The 26,083-nt window shown below is 44.4% G+C and overlaps 1 protein-coding gene across 3 annotated transcripts in view; it reads left to right on the forward strand.

Moving 5' to 3' along the window:
- Positions 1-26,083, forward strand: part of CLOCK (clock circadian regulator) — a 188,924-nt gene that overhangs the window by 90,623 nt on the left and 72,218 nt on the right. For all 3 annotated transcript variants that reach the window (XM_077477469.1, XM_077477468.1, XM_077477470.1), the window contains 6 exons: positions 1,898-2,046; positions 2,237-2,328; positions 2,478-2,567; positions 16,370-16,490; positions 20,336-20,449; positions 24,679-24,797. In XM_077477469.1, coding sequence (XP_077333595.1) covers positions 1,898-2,046; positions 2,237-2,328; positions 2,478-2,567; positions 16,370-16,490; positions 20,336-20,449; positions 24,679-24,797 — 685 coding nt within the window. The remainder of the gene's footprint in view (positions 1-1,897; positions 2,047-2,236; positions 2,329-2,477; positions 2,568-16,369; positions 16,491-20,335; positions 20,450-24,678; positions 24,798-26,083) is intronic.

A 26,083-nucleotide genomic window follows, 5' to 3' on the forward strand; every position in this document is an offset into this window, starting at 1 on the left:
GGACATAAAGCCCAACTCTATGAAGCATACGGTTTAGTGTCGTCATATGTACAGATACTCCAGTCTCTGCTGTGGCACTCTGCAGCTCCTCCAGGTTTACCTTTTAGGTCTCTGTGCTGCCTCTCTGATGCCCTCCTTGCCCGGTCTGTGAGTTTTGTTGTGCGGCCGTCTCTTGGCAGGTTTGCTGTTTGTGCCATGTTCTTTCCATTTGGTTCTAATAGATTTGATGGTGCTCCTAGGGATCATCAAAGATTTGGATATTTTTTTTTATAACCTAACCCTGACTTTTACTTCTAAGCAACATTTTCCCTTACTTGTTTGGAGAGTTCCTTTGTCTTCATGGCAGTGTTTGGTTAGTGGTGCCTCTTGCTTAGGTGTTGCAGCCTCTGGGGCCTTTCAGAAAGGTGTGTGTATATATATGACAGATCATGTGACATTTAGATTGCACACAGGTGGACATCATTTCACATTATGTCATGACTTCTCAAGGTAATTGGTTGCACCAGAGCTTTTTATGAGCTTCATAACAAAGAGGGTCATACTCGCATGCCAATTATCAGTTTTTTATTTCTGAAAATAGTTTTATGTATATATTTTTCAAATTTTTACTTCACCAACTTAGTCTGTTTGTGTTCTGATCCATCACATATAATTCAGATTAAAAAAAACATTGAACTAAAGGCTGTAATGTAACAAAATAGGTAAAAGGCCAAGGGGGTGAATACTTTTGCAAGGCACTGTATGTGGCCATGCACACATAGCTGTTTACAGGAGTATTACAATAGGAGTGTTAAACTAAAAAAAAATGCACCACCAGCATGTTCGAGAGGAGCTTTTATGCAGAAAATATGCTGGACATATGTAAACTCTTTTAAGCATGCCGACAGTCATTTGTTTCAATACCCAGAATAGATGAATATACCAGGCAATGGAATCAATGAACTCCCAAACACGTTATGCGCATAAACCAGATTTAGGAGCATTTTTTAAGCTGCTTTTTTTTTTCTTGCCAGGACAAAAGGGCATACAGAGGAGATTAAAAAACATCCTGTGTATATGAGGCCTAAATGGCCAATGTGACAGTAGGCTCAATTCGCAAAGCTTGCCACATAACTAATTTTCAAATCATTGTAGATTGAGAATAACTGTCGCTTTTTGTGAAAAGGAAGATCTGGGTCCTTGTGTAAACTGTGAATTGAGCCCATTCGGAGAATTTATCAGAATCTGGAGCAGCTGCACTTCTAACCGTTTCAGTGCCTGGGAGCGTTTTATAAACTGTATATAGCCTCTGCTACATATAGTGTACACCTTTGTGTTCCAGCAACAGGACGAGAACTTCATGCCCTATTCCTGAAACATAATGGAGCTGGGCTGAGTGCTACTCAGCCATTCAGAGGAACCTTTGTGTTCTATAAATGAATACAAAGCTTCATCTGATTGTCTGAGGTTGAACGTTGGAATGATAATGTCACAAACCTCACCTCAGCAAGTCAGAGGAGGCTTTGTATTAATGCATAAAAGGTGATTTGAGATGGCTAGTGGCAAGAGCAGGGTTCGGTGGTCATCCGCTGGTAACAGCAGACTTTGATGACAGCTGATACAAAGTAGCGTTAAGAGTATTCGCGAGAATATTTAAAATTTAGATTCCTAGCTTTGCTGATCATTCAAACCATACCTATCTGACGAGATATTCAGTTATGATGCCATGAAGCCTTTAATATAAAACCTGTTTTTCATATAAGTATTTGGGGTCAATGAGCAATCTGAAAATACTTGAAATGGTCGATAGGCGGGAGAGTAGAGGATCCCTACTATATGCTCCATTTATTTTATTCTCGCAAAGAAAAGCCCACACTGTTTTACACTGATTTTGTAATTTATTGCATTTCACTTGCAGGGTGTCTCGGAACAAATCGGAGAAGAAGCGCAGAGACCAGTTCAATGTTCTCATTAAGGAACTTGGCTCTATGCTGCCCGGCAATGCCAGGAAGATGGATAAATCCACAGTGCTGCAGAAAAGCATTGACTTCCTGCGCAAACACAAAGGTATGTGTGTGATCTGTGTTATATTGTCAGTGATGTCTTCCAGAGTTCAAGGGACCAGACACTCTTCCTGCCTTTCTTTCAAAGAAGAATTTGCTATATCTGCTGATTGTACTTCCTACCACATATCCCAGCAATCAAGCGTTTTCTTCACATGTGTTTTAGTATTAACGTTCACACTTTTTATCCACAGAAATTAGTGCTCAGTCTGATGCTAGTGAGATTCGACAAGACTGGAAGCCAGCTTTCCTTAGTAATGAGGAATTTACACAGCTCATGTTGGAGGTAGGGGTGATATTTAGTGTTTTACTTTTAATACTGCAGAAGCTAAAAATGTATATAGTGTTGAGGGAAAATTTTTGAGAATGGGGAAAAAATACACATGCTTATCCAGTGTAAGAATGGTAAAAGTATGTTTACCCTTTGATTTTTAGGCCCTGGATGGATTTTTCTTGGCTGTTATGACAGATGGAAACATAATCTATGTGTCAGAGAGTGTTACTCCCTTACTTGAACACTTGCCTGTAAGTAAAAGTGCAAATCCATTTTTTTATTTTATTTTTTTGTGCCAAATTGTGTGGGATTCTGCTTTTCGTTTAAAGACTCTCTGCTACAAAGGTCAAAGAAGTATATTTCTGGAAATGTGTTAAAGCATAGAAAAGAGAATAGTTAGTTATTACCACAACACAAGGACAAAGTAATATTGTTGAAGTTGACCTTTATGGTCTCATTCAGACTTATGTATTCCGATAATCTTGTGTTAAAATGTGTTTTAGCATGCTCTAACGCATGTGTCCAAATGATGTGCATTGCGGTTCCATTAATTGTGAATGACTGACAATACACAAGACAGTAGCAGCTAACACACACAGCATGCGCTGTGATGTGTTGTGTTGGCAAAAAAGAATCGGGTGAGTTTTTTGGTGAATTGCCAGCCCATTCAAAATGGACCATAATGGTGTCAGTCCAGCTTTAAAGCTTCCCCCAACCCCATCCCTGTAGCCCACAAACCTGAATGCCTACGGTCAGTTTTTTTTAGGCGGACCTGAACAGACGCTCCATGCAGGTCTATGGAGCAACGGATGTCAGCGGTGACCTATCCCCTCTGATTCGCTGAATCCACACGGATGGAAACCCTGTTTTCCCAAGGCGTCTTTCAGGACAGCACCTGAGAGATAGCGACTCCACCCTCCTCGTTAGGAAACACCTTCTTCCTCCAGACTTTAAAGGGAGGCGCCTCCCTACCACACATCAGTTTTTGTGTTTCCTCCGGCCCGGAGGGAACACCTTTTGGGAAGGAGTCTGTTTCTCTTAGGTGTTCCTGAGGGACTAGGCTTCTTTCCCTTTTTTTCCTCCTTTAGAGACCCGCTGTCCTCCCGACCTACCCACGCCTCGTCAGCGGTAGCAAGCGGGCTCCTCTTCCCCTCTTGTGCTCGGAGAGAGCCGAAGACTCGGTGGCCCGCACGTTCGTAGGCGCGGCGGCGCGCGTGTGCCGCCGCCATGTTTGTTTTCGGCGGTCGCGCCGGAAGTGACAGAGCGGGTCATCGGGTCAGCTGAAACGTCGTTTCCGGCGTGGACGCAGGGGGGAGGAGGGAGGACAGGTGCTGGTGCCTATTTCCGCTTCCGGTCCGGTGCAGCTGCACGGCGTGACTCCGGAGGTGGCGTTTAGCCACAAGTGGATCTCTGCACAGCTGATTATGGAAGATTCAGCGTCTGCAGCGGTGGGGACAGGCACAGGCACCAGCAAAGCCCAGGTAAGAGGCAGCAGTTAAAGTCTGCCTTTCTTTTTCTATTTCCTGGCGTTTGGTCTCGCTCTCTCCTTTCTTTTTTCCCCCCTGGTGGCAAGGGGCCTGTCTGGGCACTAGAAGCTGACTGGTTTCTTCTCAGTGCACCTGTGTGGTGATCCCTATCAAAGCTGAGACTGGGTCTCACTAAGGGTTCCCTGTTTTTTTTCCCTTTTTTGTCTTTTTCTTCATAGGCTAAGAGCTCTGACCCAAAGAAAAGATGTCCTTCTTGCAGGGCCAAGCTGGGAGAAAATTGGAAGAAAACCTTATGCAGTCCCTGCATTACTTCTTTAGTTACAGAGGCAGATTCCTCTTTATGTGAGGATCTGGTGGCCTCTGTAAAGGAGCTGTACGCCACGATCCAGAATTTTCGTGACTCACTAGCAAACCCGGCTGCTAGTCAGCCTTCCACTTCAGAGTCTTCCCAGGGGTCTCTCTCAATCCCGGTGTTAGAATCTCTGCCTGAAGACCCTTCAGATAGGGAAAAGCAGTCCACTGCTCTTTCCGTTAAAGATTCGGAAGAGGAGTTGGAGGATTCTGAGGTAGCCCCCTCTAAATTCAAACTGTCCCTTGAAGAGGTCGATGGGCTCCTTAAAGCCATTCATGCTACGCTTGGTTTAAGTGAGGAGAAAAAGGAATTATCACTCCATGACCGCATGTATGCTGGGTTGGATGAGCCTAAGGGCCGAACATTCCCAGTTCATCCGGTCATCTCTGAGGCCATTAGGAAAGAATGGCAGGATCCAGAGAAAAAGCCCTTTTGCTCCAAAGCCCACAAAAGGCGTTTTCCTTTCGAGGAGGACCCTGCAGCAGTATGGAACAAGGTGCCCAGACTGGATGCCGCCTTTTCCCAGGTTTCAAGGTCCACAGATCTGTCCTTTGAGGATATGGGAGTTTTGAAAGATCCGATGGACAAACGCATGGATCTTTTGCTCAAGAGATCATGGCAATCAGTTATGAGCAATTTAAAACCAGCAATGGCCACAACGTGTGTAGCCAGAAATTTAGAATACTGGATTAACCAGTTAAAGTCACATATAGCTGCAGATTCCCCTAAACAGGAAATCTTAGATTCTTTTCCTACCCTGATTACGGCAGTGGCCTATGTTGCAGATGCCTCAGCTGAGGCAATTAAGATATCGGCCAGGTCAGCAGCTCTAACTAATGCTGCAAGAAGAGCCTTATGGCTTAAAACCTGGCCGGGTGACTCGGCTTCAAAGAATAAGCTGTGTGGGTTACCCTTTTCAGGAGACTTGCTCTTCGGCTCTGACCTCGATAATATTCTTGACAGGACAGCCGATAAAAAGAGATCCTTTCCGGTCAAAAAGAAAAAGCAGGTACCAAAGCGTCTTTTTCGACCTCAAAAAACTCAGGATCAGGACAGCAAGTTGCAAGGGAGAAGGAAAAGTTGGTCCGCCCCCAAGCCGAAGGGTAGAGGCGGAATTCTCTTCCGTCCTCCTACACAGGCCGAAAAATCGCAATGACTCGTCTCTGCGGGTGGGCGGAAGACTACAAGAATTTCTTCTGCAGTGGTCAGGGATAACTTCAAATCAGTTTATCCTGACCACTCTCGCGCAGGGTTACTCACTCGAGTTTGTCAACGACCCCCCAAAAAGGTTCCTGATTACCAACACCCCGCGGGATCCAGTAAGGGCCCTGGCCATGAAGTCCTCTCTAGAGGAACTGATGCAACAGGGCGTAGTAGTACAGGTACCCCTGCAAGAACAGCAGGAGGGGTTTTATTCCCATGTTTTCCTAGTAAAGAAACCGACAGGGAAGTTTCGGTTGATTCTCAACCTAAAACCTTTAAACGAGTCCATAAGGTACAGGAAGTTCAAAATGGACTCAATTTTTTCGGTCAGAAACCTGTTGACGCCAGGATGTTTTATGGCGTCAGTAGATTTAAAAGACGCATACCTACATGTTCCGATCTCTCCCCAGTCTCAGAAGTTTCTCAGGCTGGCGGTGAGGTTGGGGGGTATGGTTCATCATCTCCAGTTCAGGGCCCTACCCTTCGGCCTGTCATCATCTCCCCGAATTTTTACCAAAATAATGGCAGAAGCTTTAGTGCCACTGCGTCTTCAGGGAATCGCAGTTATTCCTTATTTAGACGATCTGCTGTTTTTCGCCCCATCCAGCGAGGAATTGCAGACCAATCTAGGCAAAGCTCGCAGCCATCTGGAGGCGTTGGGTTGGATTTTGAACCTCCAAAAGTCGTCCCTAAACCCATCTCAGGAGATTCGGTTTTTAGGGTTTCTAATAACTAATAATAAATTCGGTGGAGCAAAAAATCTTCCTTCCCTTAGACAAAAAGGACAGGATTTCCGGTGCAGTGTCTTTATTACAGACCAGCCAAAATCTGACAGTAAGACAGGTTATGTCAGCTTTGGGAGTTCTGACTTCAGCAATGCCAGCAGTCCAGTGGGCAAGAATGCATTTCAGGTGTCTGCAGGCTTTCCTTCTAAAATCTTGGGATCACACAGTGGCATCCCTAGAGGCAGAGGTGAGAATGTCAACCCAGGTAAAAAGGTCCCTATGGTGGTGGAAAAGACAGGAGGTCTTATCGGAAGGGTTAGTCTGGGCTTTTCCAGTCGGGAAAAGACTAACAACCGACGCCAGTTCCTGGGGGTGGGGAGCCCATCTAGGAACACGTTTCACTCAGGGGTCCTGGGCCAAAGAGGAGACAATAAGGTCCTCAAACTGGAGGGAACTCAGGGCGATTGCCTTAGCTCTGGAGTTGTTTGTTCAGGAACTTCAGTCCCATCACGTCCAGGTCCTAACAGACAATGCCACGGCAGTGGCTTATTTAAACAGACAGGGGGGTACAAGAAGCAGGTCGCTTCAGGTACTGGCCATGGAGATTCTTCGGTGGGCGGAAAAACATTTGTTATCCCTATCAGCAGTCCACCTAAAAGGGGATCTAAACAGGGTAGCGGACTTCCTAAGCAGAAACGCTATTCGGGAAGCAGAATGGTCTCTAAACCCGGAGGTATTCACAATGATTGCCGGAAAATGGGGTTTACCAGAAGTAGACCTGTTCGCCTCAAGGGTGAACGCCCAGGTTCCCCAGTTCTTTTCCCTGGACAGTCGCGATGGCTCGCTGGGCACAGATGCGCTAGCTTATCCATGGGAATTTCGTCTTTGCTATGCTTTCCCCCCATTTCAGTTAATCCCGTTAATTTTAAGAAAAATTCAGAGGGAGAAGGTACCAGTTATTCTAATCACGCCCTTTTGGCCAAAAAGGGCTTGGTTTTCGACAGTTCTAGGCCTGGCAATCAAGCCTTGTTGGCGTCTGCCCCTCAGACACGATCTGTTGTTGCAGGGCCCAGTGAACCATCCAGGAGTGGCCAGCCTGGCTCTCACGGCCTGGTTTCTGAAAGGCAGCTCCTTAGGAGCAAGGGGTTTTCCAACCGTTTGATCTCGACCCTTTTAGCAAGTAGGAAAAGGGTTACGAGGGCCATTTATTCTAAGGTCTGGAAGCGTTATAAAACTTGGTGTTTGTCAGCCGCCCAGGTGCCAGGGAGCCTTGTCTCCATCTTGGAGTTTTTACAAGATGGTGCAGACAAGGGACTGGCAGTTAGTACCCTGAAGGTGCAGGTAGCAGCCCTGACGGTGTTCTTAGAAAAATCTGTGGCCTCAGATCCGCTGGTGATCAGGTTCTTTAGAGCTCTTAAAAGATCTAGGCCAGCTCCTGTTAAGGTTTTTCCTAGATGGGATTTGTCGGTAGTCCTACAGTCTCTAACAAAAGGGCCTTTTGAGCCTCTTGTGGAGGCTTCCCTTAGGTTTCTCACATTAAAAACCGTGTTTCTGATTGCCATTGTCTCTGCACGCAGGATCAGTGAGCTAAATGCTCTGTCAATTAAAGAACCATATCTTTCCATTTTTCCTGACAGTTATTCTTAGAACAGATGCAAAATTCTTACCGAAGGTAGCTTCAGTTCAGAACCGTATACAGGACATAGTACTGCCAACGTTTTGTGTTAACCCCAAAGGAAATAAGGAGACTTCTTTCCATACTTTGGACGTCAGAAGGACTCTGCTGAGTTATTTAGAAAGGACGGAGTCCTTCAGGCGTTCAGATTCACTGTTTGTACTCTTCTCAGGAAGAAAAAAGGGTTTTCAGGCTTCTAAAGTTACTTTAGCTAGATGGCTGAAATTAGCTATCTCAGAGGCATATTCCCAGGCAGGGTTATCTCCTCCAGCAGGAATTTGTGCACACTCAACCAGAGCTCTGGCGTCTACGTGGGCAGAGAGAGCTGGTGCCACCCCTGAGCAGATCTGCAGGGCGGCGACGTGGTCGAGTTTTCACACATTTGTGAAACATTATAGACTGGATCTCACTTCTGCCAGCGATCAGGCGTTTGGCAGAAAGGTCCTGCAAGCTGTTGTCCCGCCCTAAGGGGTAAGTCTCTGTTATCCTCTCAGGTGCTGTCCTGAAAGACGCCTTGGGAAAGACCAAGTTAGACTTACCGGTAACTTGTTTTCCAGAAGTCTTTCAGGACAGCAAGCATCCCGCCCTATGGTATTATATTATGCTTAGCTGTGACTAACGTATGTGTTTATGTGTTCCAGCCGGGGCCGGAGGTTCTCTTCTACAACTGATGTGTGGTAGGGAGGCGCCTCCCTTTAAAGTCTGGAGGAAGAAGGTGTTTCCTAACGAGGAGGGTGGAGTCGCTATCTCTCAGGTGCTGTCCTGAAAGACTTCTGGAAAACAAGTTACCGGTAAGTCTAACTTGGTCTTTCCATCCGTCTGGCTGATCAGGTGAAAACGGACAGGTGATCCGTTTTCATCCGATTTCCCCCCCCCCCCCCCCATAGAGGAGAGCGGAGCTCTGACACGTCTGTCCCTGCACAGTGAGCAGAGATTGACCTGTCATCTGCCAGCTCAGCAGGGATCAATGGGGAGAGATCTCTGCTGAGCAAGCAGAGTCTGTCAAAATGTGTGTGTGTGTGTGTGTGTGTGTGTGTAAGGGGCCTAAAAAAAACATTTTCATATATTGTCATACATGTTCAAACTGGCCCATTGCGTGGGCACATAGTGCCAATATAAGGAAAAGAGACACAGCTAGGGAAGAGCTACAAACCAAGATCCAGCAATGCACATCCATAATGGGAAGTTGGGGATTATGATTAAGCCTGTAGGCGAGGTGAAACGTGTGAGGGAAGCATAACCAGGAGGTGTTCAGACTGAAGCTGTATCTTTACCTCTCCATATAGTGACTGGGTTCTGGTGTGCAGTGTTTTCACAATGGTAAAAGGCGCAAAGCTTTAGAGGGTGGACAGCACCAACAGTAAAACATAGTTATGTGTTATAGGATCATACCTTTAGGTGATTGCACACTGGCAAAGTTTTAAAGAACACATCCCCTGGGCTCTTTCCCTAAAACTCTACCCTACTCTTGAGACCTCTTCTTCACAGAGAAAATCCCCCTTAGCTTAAAAAGCTTAGTATTTATCTTTGTTATCTTTCGATTCATTAACCAAGAATTAAAGTCTTCTAATGCCAACCTAGAAACAGTGTACCTGGATCGGCGCACCTTGGTAAAACTTGGAACTCATACCTGGACATCACATTGTGGGAATGGCTTGTAATGTTGCTTTAGGCACAGGATCCTGCATGGGCCCTCGCCTTGGCATTTAGTGCATGTGCTGAGTTCATCGCCATGGAACCCAGTCCCTAAAGGAATCTTCAAGGGCTTGCCCACTATGGTGAGTGAAGCCTGGACTTTGTTTATGTGGACAGATAAGGTAGGGTCACCATTACTGTAAAAATGGGGCTATATTTGGAATGTATTCACCTTGCAGTGTAAACTTTGCAAACTTGGCACTCAAATTCAACCATTTAGAGTTTAGTCTCAAGTGGATGACCAGGTGTTACATAACACCACTGTTAGCACACTTTACCACCACTTCCACCTTGTAGGGTACTTGGGCGCTTCCTCCTGCCCTTTCACTAAGAGGATTCATTACAGGTTAGTCTAAACTTGCGTTATTGCGTATGCTTTCCAGACACACTTGCCTTATACTCTGAACTCTTTTCCGTGAGCAGCCCACAGGGGAATACCCTCACTTGTAGCTATGGCTGAGACCAGGTGATAGGGAGTCCATGCAGAATCAAAAACAAACATTTCACCTGCCTGCACAACACTCCACCTCTAGCTCTATTTCTGGCACACAACAAGTAGTCTTTTGACTAAAGTAGAATTCTCAGCATTTATGTCACTTTTCCTCTAACACATTATGGGCTTAATACAGCCTTATTTGTATACGCTTTTACTCTGCTCCCATTTCTTAAGCCTTTCATACAGGTGTCTCCAGTCTGAATTGCCAAAATGGAGGATTCCGAATGTTGACTTCTTAACCTCCAGATTTGAAAACAAACTACTTCTGTTTCTTGTCAGAATTGGGCATTCTCTACCCCTAGCCTCAGATGCCTTGATAATCCCCTGGTCTCAGTTCAGGTTAATTTATACTTTCCCTCCAGGCGAATCCTAATGCCGCGTACACACGACCGGACTTTTCGAGGGACTAGGTCTGACAGACTTTAGACGGAGTTCTGACGGATTTTCCAAATGAACGGACTTGGCCACACACAATCACACCAAAGTCCGATGGATTCGAACGTGATGACTTGCGACCGGACTAGAATAAGGAAGTTCATAGCCAGTAGCCAATAGATGCCCTCGCGCCAGTTTTTGTCCGTCGGACTAGCATACACATGAGCGGATTTCTCGGTAGGAACTGGGTCCGGCGGAGTTCTGGCGGAAAAATTTGAAACATGTTCCATTTCTAAAGTCTGTCAGACTTCTGCAAATCAAATGTCCGCTGCAGCCCACACACGATCGAATGGTCTGCCGGAATCATTCCGTCGGACTTTTGATGTTGAAAACCCGTGATTCTAATTGCACCAAACTGGCTCAGAGGAACCAGATACACAGACATACCCAGACCTCTTTCCAGCAGGCCATATTTGCTATCTCAATGCCCTCTGTTCCATCCTGCTTCGCAGTCTCAGGCTTTAAAGTGATATTTTTATTTATTTCAGGTATTTATATAGCGCTGTCAATTTACGCAGTGCTTTATATATACATTCACATCAGTTCCTACCCTCAAGGAGCTTACACTCTAAGGTCCCTAACTCACATACATATACTAGGGCCAATTTAGACAGAAGCCAATTAACCTACCAGCATGTCTTTGGAGTAATACTAAAATCTCATATTTTTTCATAAAATAATAACAAACATGTCTAAACTTACCTGCTCTGTGCAGTGGTTTTGCACAAAGCAGCCCATATCCTCTTCTCGGGTCCCTCTTCGGTGCTCCTAGCCCCTTCCTCCTGTTGAGTAGCCCCCACAGCAAGTAGCTTGCTATGTGGGCATCAGAGCCGAGAATGCATTAAATAGGCTGAAAATTGGCCTGGGCAGGAAGGAGGGGGAAGTGCCTAGTAGGCAAATGGTTAAAGGTGTATATCCTATTAAGCCTACCTTGCTGCACTCTGTGCTTCCTTGGCATCTCAGCTTGGTTCTCTCCTCCCTGCAAAAAACACCCTTTGAACCCATGAGAGATATCCCCCGTGACAACATAGGAACGCAGAGGGAGAGAACATGAAGGCAGAGCACACAAAACTCAACTGTTGGTCTTTCATTGGAAAATTTGGGGTACAGGAAGGGTGGCAGTAGGAGGAATAGTCCACAGGGCAAACGGGCACAGCCATGAATGGTGACCCTCAGGACGGCAATAGGGGAAAGTCCCACAAGGCAAACAGAAAGAAAGCACAGCAATGAAAAGTGATCATCAGGATGGCAAAATGGGACAGCAAACGGGAGACAGTCCAAAGGGCAAACGGCAACGAGTGATCCTCAAGGCAGCAATATAGGACAGAAAAGTGGAGAATAGTCCACAGGGTAAAAATACAACAGGTGTCTTAAGTTTTTGCCACGGCAAGGATTTAAGTTCTTGACACACCGGGGAGAGCTGCACTGCGCAGCAGGGATTTAAAGTCCTTTGTACACAGAGCAGAGTGGCACAGCAGGGGTTTAAGTCCTCAGCACAAGCAGGGCACAACATGAAAACAGAATTTTGTCAGAGCAGGGATTTAAGTCCTGGGCACAGCAGGGATATAAGTCCTTGGCACTTAGGTAGAACAAAGTGGCACAGCAGCAGTTTAAGTCCTTAGCATAGGCAGGGCACAGCAAGAAGGCAGAAATCTGGCACAGCAAGGGTTTAAGTACTCATCAACCAGCAACTGCCGCATATCCAGGCATGGGACTCCAGGACAAGTAAAGGAGGCAGGCCAGGCAGCGGTTTTCAGTAATCCACCAGGTCCAGGACACTGGGTCTGTAGGGTTCAGTCGCAGCTCAGAACCACCCACTGCACAGCGAGGGGGTATAGAAAGCAGGGAGAGAACACTGGTGTCTGTGCCCCGCTCAGGTATTCATCTCCAGAGTGGTGTGCATACTCATGTAGACATGCACGGCATCCACTTCTGGAAGGACTCTCTGATCTTCTGTTCATACTTTTTCAGATTTTTACAAGGTGAATATAGAGTCTTTTACTGATGCAGCTTTTTGACACAAGTTTCTTACAAGGGCACTCTGAGGTTGAGTCTTCTTACCCTTGTTTTGGGGCCTATTGGAACAGTTCTGTTTGCCTCTTTGTTGCACACCCTTCATTGCTAAGGGATGCATGATCCTATGAAGCATACAGCTGTGCTCATAAGTTTACATACCCTGGCATAATTTGATATTTTTCTTTCACTCGTGGTTAGTGTTTGGCTGAAGCCATTTATTATTGATCAACTGTGTTTACTCTTTTTTTTAAATCATAATGGCAACAGAAACTACCAAAATGACCCTAGACATGGGACACCCTTCCTTATCTTCCTTGGTTTACTCTCCTTTGCTTACTACAAAACTAGGGACTTGCAAAGTGGGGAAGAGTTCTAGAGGATGTGACCAGGGAGTGTGTTTTCTAAAGCTTTGCCAGTGTCCAATCACCTGAAGGTACAGTATCTCACAAAAGTGAATACACCCCTCACGTTTTTTGGAAATATAATAAAATATCTTTTCATGTGACAACACTGAAGAAATTACACTTTGCTACAATGTAAAGTAGTGAGTGTACAGCTTGTATAACAGGTGTAAATTTGATGTACCCTCAAAATAACTCAACACACAGCCATTAATGTCTAAACCGCTGGCAACAAAAGTGAATGCACCCCTAAGTGAAAATGTCAAAATTAGGCCCAAAGTGTCAATATTTTGTGTGGCCACCATTCTTTTCCAGCTCTGCCTTAACCCTTTTGGTCATGGAGTTCACCAGAGCTTTACAGGTTGCCACTGGAGTTCTTTTCTAGTCCTCCATGATGACATCACTGAGCTGGTGGATGTTGGAGACCTTGTGCTCCTCCATCTTCCCTTTTGAGGATGCCCCACAGATACTCAATAGGGTTTAGGTCTGGTCACATGCTTGGCCAGTCCATCACCTTTATCCTCAACTTCTTTAGCAAGGCAGTGGTCGTCTATGGAGGTGTATTTGAGGTCGTTATGTTGGAATACTGCCCTGCGGCCCAGTCTCCGAAGGGAGGAGGATCATGCTCTGCTTCAGTATGTCACAGTACATGTTGGCATTCATGGTTCCCTCAATGAACTGTAGCTCCCCCAGTCCCGGCAGCACTCATGCAGCCCCAGACCATGACACTCCCACAACCATGCTTGACTTCAGGCAAGACACACTTGTCTTTGTACTCCTAACTTGGTTGTCACCACACATGCTTGACACCATCTGAACCAAATAAGTTTATCTTGGTCTCATCAGACCACAGGACACGGTTCTAGTAATCCATGTCCTTAGTTTGCTTGTCCTCAGCAAACTGTTTGTGGGCTTTCTTGGGCATCATCTTTAGAAGAGCCTTCCTTCTGGGCCAAAAGAAATGCAGACCAATTTGATGCAGTGTGCGGCGCATGATCTGAGCACTGACAGGCTGACCTTGTGAGTGACCAGAGCCGCAATGTCGCCACTCCCGTGCATGCGCGCGGGAGTTTTCTTCCCGGCTAGGTCCAGCGTCTGCCGGCCTTTCAGCTGAGAATCCCCTGTGCGCATGCGCCTCTGAAGTCAGAGGCTCATTGCAAGGGGAATATCTCCTAAACCGTACAGGTTTAGGAGATATTTTCTTTTACCTACAGGTAAGTTTTATTGTAGGCTTACCTGTAGGTTAAAGTACAAAATGTAACTACCGTATATACTCGAGTATAAGCAGAGATTTTCAGCCCCTTTTTTTAGGCTGAAAGTGCCCCCCTCGGCTTATACTCGAGTCACCGCCGTCTGTCTACCCGATCAGCGTGTCGTGCAGACAGACGGCGGCCATTCCACTATTCAAAAGCCGCGCCTCCCTGTCTGTGATAGGCGGAACACTCAATTTCCCAGCAGTCAGTGGTCCGCCTATCACGGACATCCGCTCATCCTCATACTACGGACGAGGATGAGAGGATGTCCGTGATAGGCGGAACACTGACTGCTGGGAAATTGAGTGTTCCGCCTATCACAGACGGAGGCGCGCCTTTTGAACAGTGGAATGGCCGCCGTCTGTCACAGACGAGAAGAGGTGCAGCGATCCTGGCATGTTTTTACATGCAGATCGCTGCAGAAGGACACAGGCTGCAGAAGGACAAAGAGGCACAGGACACAGGGATGGACGGACACACAGGGATGGACGGACACACAGGGATGGACGGACACACAAGGATGGACAGGCATGTCTCACCCTCGGCTTATACACGAGTCAATAAGTGTTCCCATTTTTTTTTTTGTGGTAAATTAGGGGCCTCGGCTAATATTCGGATCGACCTATACTCGAGTATATACGGTATACATCCGCTTTAAACCACTGTATGGTCTTGGCCACCGTGCTGCAGCTCAGTTTCAGGATCTTGGCAATCTTCTTATAGCCTAAGCCATGTTTATGTAGAGCAACAATTCTTTTTTTCAGATCCTCAGAGTTCTTTGCCATGAGGTGCCATGTTGAACTTCCAGTGACCAGTATGAGAGAGTGAGAGCGATAACACCAAATTTAACACACCTGCTCCCCATTGATACTTGAGACCTTGTAACACTAACGAGTCACATGACACCAGGGATGGAAAATGGCTAATTGGGCCCAATTTGGAAAGTTTCATTTAGGAGTGTACTCATTTTTGTTGCCAATAAACAGTGTGACAAAAATTGCAAATCCCACCATTTTATTCTCCAAGGACTTTGCTTTCAAAAAACAGATATTTGTTTTTATAGAAAATTATGCTGATTTTTGTCAAAACTGGCCGATTTTGAATGCATGCACTTTAACAGGCGTTGCCAGCACTGGGTGCAGATACTGCGCTGAAATGTTGTCAATTTTAAACCACTTCAGTCCTGGAAGAATTCACCCCCTTTATGACCAGGCCATTTTTTGCGATCCGGCACTGCGTTACTTTAACTGACAATTGTGCGGTAATGCGACGTTGTACCCAAACAAAATTGATGTGTTTTTTTTCCCACAAATAGAGCTTTCTTTTGGTGATATTTGATCACCTCCTGCGGTTCTTATTTTTTGTGTTATAAACAAAGACCGACAATTTTGAAATTTTTTTTTTTTTTTTTTTTTGTTATAATGCATATCCAATAAAAAAAAGTCTTCAACAGTTTAGGCCAATATGTATTCTACATATTTTTGGTTAAAAAAAAAAAAAAAATTGCAATAAGCGTATATTGATTGGTTTGCGCAAAAGTTATAGCAGCTATAAAATAAGGCACTTTTATTATACTTTTTAAAATTTTTACTAGTGGTGGTGGTCAGCGATTTTTAGCAGGACTGAGGGCGATTAAGGGGTTAAGTGTGTCAATGGGAGGTGTTTCTAACCTGGGTGGGGGGGGGGGGGGTGGACTTGCTAGAAATACAGAGATCGCTGTTCCTGATCACTAGGAACAGACAATCTCACTGACTGTACTGTCTTGTCGGAACTGGGATCCGCTTTGTTTGCTCCCCAGCGTCGCAGTGTCTCGTGCACGGACTGACTTTCAGGTATGTCGTTTCGTGCAATAGGGCAGCCCTGCCGCAGTATAAATGCGGTGGCCACTCCTTAAGTGGTTAAAGACTTCTTTTAGCATTCAACCGTGGCTCAACCACTTGTTTTTCTTTCACGGCCACCCCTTGTAAAAGAAACCCAAAGGATAACTTCAATCATAACAACTTGGTGTTGGTGAAGGCTTGGAACCTTTGTCATTTTTTTTAAATATTGATGTTTGTATTATCATTTGGTGAGACCTTCCCTTACCTTTTGTTTAGGCGTGGCTAGCTATCAAAGAAAAACAGTGAAATGTAGTTTGGGCACAGGCAACAGTAAAAAGGTTCAAAAGCCTTCTACATGCCATCGAACACAAAAAAAACTGCAGTTTTGGCATAATGCTCACATTTGTACTTGAATGTCATGACTTAGAACTGAATAAAATGTGGTGTTTTTCAGCTGGCATTTGGCTAATATTTATATTTCCTTTCTTCTTTTAGTCTGATTTGGTTGATCAGAGTATATTTAATTTTGTCCCCGAAGGGGAACATTCAGAGATATATAAAATCCTGTCTACACGCACGTTGGAAGGTGGTCCTTTGGGTTCAGATTATCTAAAAAGTAAGTTTTTCTGATAAAACAGTTATATAATCAGCATTTTTGTGCACTTTATTCCTAATATACTGGTTGCTACATATTTGTTCACCTCAAAAACATATTTTTGCATGAAGGGATTGCAAAATGTGACAGCAAGATCTAGTGAAAGAAGTGTAGGTGCAGATTAAAAAAAAAAAAAAAAAAAAAAAAAGATCAGAGCCTCTCCTCTTATTAGATTTTGAATAAGCTGTGTGACATAGCTGTATAAATCTCAGGTAGACATGAAAACAAATTCTTTGGCAGGTGTGCAACTGTAATTACTAAAACGTTAAGGCGCTGTGTTAAATTACATAAAAATAGATGCAATGATTTTCAAATCTCATAAACCCATATTTTATTCACAATAGAAAATGGAACACATATCAAATGTTAGAAAAAAATAAAGTAACTTTGAAATTGATGGCAGCAACACGTCTCAAAAAAAGTTGGAACAGGGCAACAGAATGCTGGCAAAATGGTAATAACAAGGAAGAGCTGGAAGAACATTCTGCAGCTAATTAGGTTAATTGGCAACAGGTCAGTAACATGATTGGGTATAAGGCCGGGTTTACACTGGTACAACAAACACTCCGACATTGGGAGCTCATGTCGCATGACGTGTGAAAATCAATGATTCCCTATGGGAGCCGTCTTAACTGGTCCAACACAAGGCGGTCTGACTTTGAAAATGCTCCCTGCACTACTTTGATCTGACTTTGATCCTACTTCAACCCATTGAATATCACTGAAGTCAGATGAAAGTTGGATCGCCCGTCTTGACTGTTCTGACTTTGGCATGCAACTTGTGCTCTGATGATCTTGAAAAGGAACTCAGTGCCAAAGTAAAAAAAAAAGGCATAGGTTCCCCCTGCAAGAGCATAGAGGTCCCTTAGGTCTGGTATAGATTTGAAAGGGGACCCCTATGCTGAAAAAACGGTGTGGGGTCCCCTCAAAATCCATACCTGACCCTTATCTGAGCACGCAGCCGGGCAGGTCAGGAAAGGGGGTGGGGACAAGCGATCCCTCGAACCGTAGCAGGCCACATGCCTTCAACATGGGGGGGTGGGTGCTTTGGAGCAGGGGCTGGGTGCTTTACCACCCCAAAGCACCTTGCCCCCATGTTGATGAGGACAAAGGCCTCTTCCCGACAACCATGGTAGTTGGTTGTCGGGGTTTGCAGGCGGGAGGCTTTTTGGAATCTGGGAGCCCCTAGATCCCGAACCCTCACCCTATGTGAATGAGTATGGGGTACATTGTACCCCTACCCATTCACCAAAAAAAGTGTCAAAATTAAAACACAGGTTTTTAAAGTAATTGTATTAAGCAGCTCCGGGGTGCCTTCTGACTACTTCTGTCCTCTCCGGCTTGTCTGCACCTTTTAAAAAAATCTTAACGAGCAACACACTGGTCCCCGCTGTGTCCTGGGAACTGTGCGTTTCCCTGAACACAACAGGGGGGGGGCAGCTGCGGCTAGCTTGTCACACCCCCTCCCCCCTGAAAGGTGCCAATTGTGGCACCAGAGGGGGGGAGGGATCAGATGAGCAGACCTTCCACTTTAATAGATTTAAAAAAACCTGTGTACTGTTTTAATTTTGACACTTTTTGGTGAATGGGTAGGGGGCCAGGATCTGGGGGCCCACCTTGTTAAAGGGAGCTCCCAGATTCCGATAAGCCCCCCCGCCCGCAGACCCCGACAACCAACGGCCGGGGTTGTCAGAAAGAGGCGCTTGTCCTCATCAACATGGGGCAAGGTGCTTTAGGGTGGGGGGGGGGGGGGTGCAGAGCCCCCCCTTCCCCAAAGCGCACACCCCACTATATTGAGGGAATGCGGCCTGGTACGATTCAGGAAGGGGGGTGCTCACTTGTCCCCACCCCCTTTCCTGACCAGCCAGGCTGCGGGCCCGGATAAGAGTCTGGTATGGATTTTGGGGGGACTCCCATGCCGTTTTTTCTCCATAGGGGTTCCTCTTAAAATCCATACCAAACCGAAGGGCCTGGTATGCGCTTGGAAGGGGAACCCATGCCGTTTTTGTTTTGGTTTTTTTTGTTTTGTTTTTTGGCATGGCGTTCCCCCTAAAGATTCATACCAGACAGTGCCTGGTATTGTCGCGGATCAAAGTCTGATCCCCATTCATTCCCCAAGTCAGACAGATGTCAGAATTCACGTTGCAGCGTAAAGTCTGATCCAAAGTGGCAGTGTGAACCCAGCCTCAAATGGGAATCTTGGAGAGTCAGAGCGTCTCAGAAGTAAAGATGGGTGGAGGTTTGCCAATGAAAAGCTGCGTCTAAAAATTGTCAAACACAACAGTGTTTGTATTACATGCTAAAGCCCCATACACATTGACCTGTCTGTTGACCGACTGTTGTCCTAAAATCTTACCGTTAGTACGCTCCTTTTGACAATTGTTCAACTTTCGGCCAACATATGTTGGATGACAGGCTAGTAATTTTTCGACGCACAGCAGTTTGACGTCAGATTTTTGTATGGTCAGTACACATATCCGTCACACACAAGTCGAAAGTACAAACGCACATGCTTGGGTTCAATTCTCAACAAACGTGAAATTAGCAGAAGGGACCCAAAGGGTGGCACTCGAGCAGAAATTTCTAGTAGTACGTCACTACGTTCGTGTTTGTGGCACGAAAATTGTGTACCATTAGTATGCAAGACAAGATCCTGGCACATGCCCTTTTGACAAAAATCAGACGTTTGGTTGGCCAACAATCGTACCGTGTGATCAGCTGGTGGGCTGGAAAAAAAATGGATTCCCCCATCCACACAAGCGAGGTTGATGGAGGACTACTCCCAGCTGTGCTATTTTATTCTTGCGCTTAAGCCAATTTGGTGCATGCGCTGACCAAATGAAATTTTTTCCACATTCCCATTCAAAAAAAAGCTGATCATTAGATCAACTTCTCTTGAGTGGGAGCAGCCATTCATGGATCTAAATTTGGCCAGCCCCTGCTGAACCAAATGATTTTTTTTTTTTTTTTTTGATCCATCTATGGTCAGCTTAACAAGACATGCTAATAGGAGAAACTCGTGCTAGAGAGATGGTCTTTTCAGTATGCTGAGTCTCCTTTTACTTTCCTGTGGGGACAACCTGGGAGGGACAAGACCTGTAAATGTTGCTTAACCTACCCTACCAGACGGGCACAGCAAAAATTAACAGACTTATTCAGTTTTAAATATTACCCTACCCGGACAAAATACTGAAAGTTTAAAGATCATTTCTTACCATCTTTCCATCCCAACCACTTGCAAAATATCTTTGTCATCAGGCGACATTAGAACCTTTTGTCAAGTATCCTCATTTGGGAGTTTTACCTTAACTTTCTGTACTAGTGACAGTTGTCACTGGAACAGGAAGTGGAAGGAATCTTCCAATGTAGTCAGCCGTGAAAGTCTGTAAGAAGAAGTTCTTCCTCTTTCCCACTCTTTCTTCAAAACAAAGCAAAAAAATGTTTCCGCTGAATTTTGGCAACGTACCTATGAACAATAAATGGTAAACAAAGTGGGCCGATCATTAAAAATAAACTACTGTCTGCTAGCTGCTCACAATCTAAAAACTCTAGTCGGCTCCACAAAAAAACAAATATTGGAGAGAAAAAAAAGGTTAATACCTACTGCATGTCCTGGTTGAGCACATTTTTGTAAGATTATAGGAATTCTGAGCTTTTGAAACAAACACTGGGTCCTCGTGAGGAAAAATGTGTTTGAAAAGCTGACATTTATATTCATCAAGTTTTCTTCTTTTATAACAAACATGAGAAAATACTTCTAAATAGCTGTTGTTATACATTTTAATGATAAAATTTGCTTATTTCAGCAAAAAATGAACTTGAATTCTGTTGCCACATGTTGCGGGGAACAGTTGACCCAAAGGAACCTGCTACATATGAATATGTAAAATGCATTGGAAACTTCAAGTCTTTAAATAATGGTAAGTTACACAGTTCATGCATGAATTGGTAGCACAGTTAATGGGCCTGTTCATTAACCAGTCCCAAGGGTGAAAGCAAGTGACGTATAGCAACCGGCCTGATTCCTGTTTATGGTGGTCAGAGCAGATAGATGATGCCTGATTTATGTGGAAAATTTCTCTTTGCCAGGTCCATCGTTCTTTGCACTGCCTGTTTAAATGGGCACACTGTATTCTCCTACGTCGTCTTTAAATCTTAAACAGGATTTACCATTGTTTTTCTTGTTTTGTTGCACTACAACCTGCAATTAAAATGGATTCTTTGGAGTTTTGTACCACGAGTATGCATAAGTATTCCCCCCCACCAAATTTCTGTACTTTGTAGAGCCATCATTTGCTGCAATTACAGTTGAAAGTTTCTCTATCTATAGTTCTTTATTAGCTCAGCACATGTAGCCACATGGATTTTTGCCCATTGTTCAAAGCAAAATTGCTCTAGTTTCTTCAAGTTAGATGGGTTGCACTGGTGTAAAGCAATCTTAAATTGACACCACAGAATCTCAACCGAATTGAAGTCTGGGTTTTGATTAGGCCATTCCAAGACATTTATTATAAATGTTTCCTTTTGAACCACTCTAGGGTAGCTTTAGCAGCTTTAGCAGTATATTGATGAACCTCTGTCCCAATCTCAAATCTCTGGCAGACAAACACATTTTCTTCAAAAATGTCACACTATTTAGAGTTGTCCCTCTTCCTAGAACTCCAAATCAGGTGTTTCTCCGATCATTCCCACTCCTTGCAGCACCTGTGCTTCCTTGGGACCTCAGTCTGGTTTTCTATGCCCTGAAGAAACTACATTTGAATCCATGGAAATCCCCATAGATGATCTCTGCTGCAAAGTAGCCTTTTTGGTTGCTATCATGTCTATCAGATGTGTCTCTGAGCTAGCAGCTCACTTGTAAGGACCGTTCTTCATTTTTCACAAGGACAAAAGGTAGTCTTACAGCCATCCTTTCTTCCTAAGGTGGTATCAGTCTTCCACCTTAATAAAGAAATAGTCCTTCCATATTTGTGGCCTGTTCTAAAGCAAAAAGATGAAAAGGTGTTTCCTGGACATTTTGACATCGAGCCTCTGTTGCCTAGCTTTAAAAAGCTTCTACCTGGTTCTCTGTTCATACTTTTACCAAGTTCTACCTGGTGCATGTCCAATCGTCTGCAAATGTAGCCTTTGGTTTGTAGTGGCAATCTAAAGTTGGGTCTGTTGACCTTTCTTAGTGTTGAGCCCATTGGCACAGTTTGTTTGCCTAGCTGTTGCCCACCCTTCTCAGTCATTGCCTAGGAAAGTCCCAGTGTTTCTAATTATTCAACTGTGTCCTGTACTGTATAAGTAAGATGAACAAATTGACACACCTGTAAATTCCGTATCTTGGAGTGCATTTCAGGACACTCCTTTATATTCCTGTATTACTCTGCATTTCTTGCAACAAAATGTTTGCTTGCTGGAGTTCAATTACCTTAAAGTATCTGCCTGTAACCCAGGATCTATGACTATTTAGCCTATACTCTAATCCAAGATATAGTAGTTGGAGCTAAGTCCAAATCCTTTTATTTATTTTTTTTTTTTTTTCCACCTTCACAGTCATGGGTATGTTGTGCACACATGGTACAAAGTCTTTAAAAAATTAAACCTTTTCATTCTAGGCTGTAATGCAAAAACACAGGAAAAACATTGAGGGAAGAGAATACTTTTGCAGGGCACTGTATATTGTTGTACATATTTAAAACCAAACTCCAGTCAGGCCATTGCAATGTTTTTTTTTTGGGGGGGGGGGGGTTATGGTTGCTGGCTTTGTCTCCATTTGGGTGATTTCTCCTCACTTCCTGTACTTGTGATGGGGGTCATTATGAAACCTTGCTAAGTTTTTGTGTCCCTGTTCCCCTAATTTTTTGTTCTCGTGTCACAGGGATAAAAGGTACAGTGGGGAAAATAATTATTTGATCCCCTGCAGATTGTGTAAGTTTGCCCATTTACAAAAAAAGGTCTATAATTTTTATCATGGGTGTATTTTAAATGAAAAAGACAGAATATCAACCAAAAATTCTGAAAAAGCACATGATACAAATGTTATAAATTGAGTTGCAGTTCAGTGAGTAAAATAACAAATTCATCCCCAAGCAAAACACCACTTGGTACTTGGTGACGAAACCCTTGTTGGAAAGCACAGAGGTAAGCTGTTTCTTGTAGTTACCAGGTTTGCACAAATCTCAGGAGGGATTTTGGTCCACTGTTGTTTACAGATCTTCTCTAAATCTTTAAGGTTTCTTGGCTGTCGCTTGGCACCTCAAAGTTTCAGCTCCCTCCATAAATTTTCTATAGGATTAAGGTCTGGAGACTGGGTGGGCCACTCCATGACCTTAATGCGTTTCTTCTTGAGCCACTCCCTTGTTGCCTGGGTGGTATATTTTGGGCCACTGTTATGCTGGAAGACCCATCCATAGCCTGTCTTCAGTGTTCTAGCTGAGGGAAGAAGGTTTTCATCCAAGATCTTACAATACATGGCCCGTCCATTGGCCCCTTCAATGCAGCCTGTACCTTTTTTAGAAGAAAAACCACCCCAAAGCATAATGCTTCCACCTCCGTGCTTGACTGTAAGGATTTTGTGTTCTTAGGGTCATAGGCAGCATTTTTCTTCCTCCCCAAACATGACAAGTCGAGTTAATGACAAAGAGCTCAATTTTGGTCTCCTCTGACCATAGCACTTTCTCCAAATCCTTTGATTTAGATGTTCTTTGGCAAACTTCAGATGGTATTGTACATGTGCCTCCTTGAGAAGGGGGGACCTAGCGGGCGCTGCAGCATCTCAATCCATGGTGGCGTGTTGTCACCAATTTTTTGTTTGAGGACACTGGTCCCAACTGCCTTGAGATTATTCCCAAGCTCCTCCCGTTTACCCCATGAGGCAAAATCTTGCATGGAGCTCCAGACTGAGGGCAATTGATGGAGCATTTATTTGTAAATCAAAAAAATACAAAATAACCAACAGTTGTCTTCTCACCAAGCTTCTTGCCAGTGGTCATGTAGCCCATTCCAACCTTGTGTAGGTCTATAATCTTGTCCCTGACATCATTTGACAACTCTTCGATCTTATCCATGATGGTTAGGTTTGAATGGAAGAAGGAGATTCTGTGAACAGGTGTCTTTTTATACACTAATTGTCATTAGGAGCACCTTCTTAAATTGACAGGACTAATCTGTGTGCCGCATGTGCACATACTGTAGCCAGTCTGTGTGAGCCAGAGTTATTGTTGGTTGGCAGAGGATCAAAAACATTTTACTCACTCAACTGCAACTCAATTTATAATATTTATAATATTTGTATCATTTGTTTTATCTGGATTTTTGGTTGATAGTCTGTCTCTATCATTTAAAATATACCTATGATAAAAAATGATAGATTCTTAATTTCTGTGTAAGTGGGCAAACTTACAAAATCTGCAAGGGACCAAATAATAATTTCTCCTACTGTATATGGGTAATTCTCCTCAGTAGAGTCATGGACTGCATTAAAAACCATATGAGACAGTTCTCCTTTCTGCTCAAAACCACAGTTTTGACTGCAGTTAGGCACCGAGTATCAAGGTTGTTTGTAGGTATTGGGTATTCAGTGTTAAGCCCAAAAGCAGGCCATTTGCGTTTTATTTTCTTAAGCCCAGGCTCTAATGCATGTATATTCTATATTGTTTCCTTGTAGTTTATCTGGGAAATGCACTAAACATTGGCAAATTACCTTTTTATCCAGCCAAGTTGAAATTTGGGCCTCATTCACATGGGATTTTAGTGCCATTTGTGGCAATAATCCAGCATATCCCTGTGGCTATATGCACAGGTAATTGCTGATGGTTCCGACCTCTCAGCTTGTACAAAGCAATGACTGGCTGGCAGCGGCCATGCATGTTTATATGTATTTGCACGTTCATTGATTACCTGCGGTTAGGGACTAATGAAGTCACCATCACATAATATGAATAAGAATTCTTACTCTGGCAAAAATGGCCATTCCTTTTCACCTCTGACAAGATCGCAAATAGATTGCGCTATTCTACATAACACACGCGGTGTAGAAATGCAATACCATAGCTAGTAACATTTTGTGTTTTCTCTCCTTTTCCCTACTTGTGTAGGGTTGAGTGTATGTATGTGGAGATAAGTCAGTTGAAAAAATTTCATGCTTAATATTTTTATTTTTTAGTGCCCAGTTCTACACACAATGGCTTTGATGGTGCATTACAGCGTTCTCTCAGACCTGCATATGAAGAGAGAGTCTGCTTTGTAGCAACTGTAAGATTAGCTACACCTCAGTTTATTAAGGTAAAAACTATATTGTTTTAATCATTGATAGTAATATTCCAGCATAGCTGTAAAGAATTTTTTTTTCTTTCTTAGAAGTTTATATGTACGGAACAGATTTAAAGCAGAACTAACACTTTTTATTTTTTTTATTTTTTTTTTGGAATACAAACCCTCTGAAATTGTGCATATTATATTATCCATATGCCTAGTCTATTCGTAAAGTAGAATAAGTGTGAAACTGATTTTTTCTTTTGTTCACTGACACAGCTCCATTAGACCCCTTTCACACCAGGGCGTTTTGCAGGCGCTATAGCGTTAGAAATAGCGCCTGCAAAACGCCCTAAAGAAGCTGCACCATTGTGTGTAGTGTGAAAGCCCGGAGGGCTTTCACACTACAGCGGTGCGCTGGCAGGACGTCAGAAAAAAGTCCTGCCAGCAGCTTCTTTGGAGCGGTGAAGGAGCGGTGTGTTTACCGCTCCTCCACCGCTGCTGCCCATTGAAATCAATGGGGCAGCGCTGTAATGCCGCCGGCAAAATGCCGCTATTGCGGCGTATTGCCGGCGGTTTTAACCCTTTCGCAGCCGCTAGCGGGGGTAAAAGCGCCCCGCTAGTGGCCGAAATGCGCCGCAAATCCGGCGGTAAAACGCCGCTAAAAATAGAGGCGTTTTACCGCCGACGCAAGTTGCGGTGTGGTGTGAAAGGGGTCTTAATCTTGACTGTAGGTTTATTACGCCAGCTTCAGCAGAGGACTAGGCAGAACATGTAATACATGTGAAAAAACAGAACTTTACAGTTCCGCCCAGGGGGCGGTCCCTCTGGTAATAACACCACAGCCTGCTTCCTGCTGCTCAGTTTTTTTTCTGCCTAGTGAAGAAGGACCTAGGCTCCCTGCTGGACCATCGGTCCTGGGATTTTTTTTCAGAATTTTTGCCTTTTGTGCAAGATTTTAAGATCCTGTGATCTGTGACCCCGGCAGGACTAAGCAGCTGGGCATTCCCTGGGAGGTTGATTAGGGGGTCCCTCTCTTCTCTCCTTGTCCCTATTTTCCCTCCCCCGTGGGGGATGCTGCATGATGGACTGCTGAGCGAAGTGGATACCTGAGCCAGGGGTCCTCTGGGGCGCTCTGACCTTAGATTGGGGGCTGCACTGGGTGTCTGTGTCCCTGGGTGTCTGTGGTCTCTCTGCTGGGGTCTGCATAACGCCATAACGCTGTTCTGCCGCCATTATCTCTGTTCGTTCACTGTGTACAGCCATTTTCTGTGTGCCTCAGTGGAAAGCATGGTCGGGGCCATTTCCTTGTGATT

The sequence above is a fragment of the Lithobates pipiens genome, unplaced genomic scaffold (assembly GCF_037356315.1).
Source record: "Lithobates pipiens isolate NorthernLeopardFrog02 unplaced genomic scaffold, aLitPip1_a1.2 Scaffold_13, whole genome shotgun sequence".
Taxonomy (NCBI): Eukaryota; Metazoa; Chordata; class Amphibia; order Anura; family Ranidae; genus Lithobates; species Lithobates pipiens.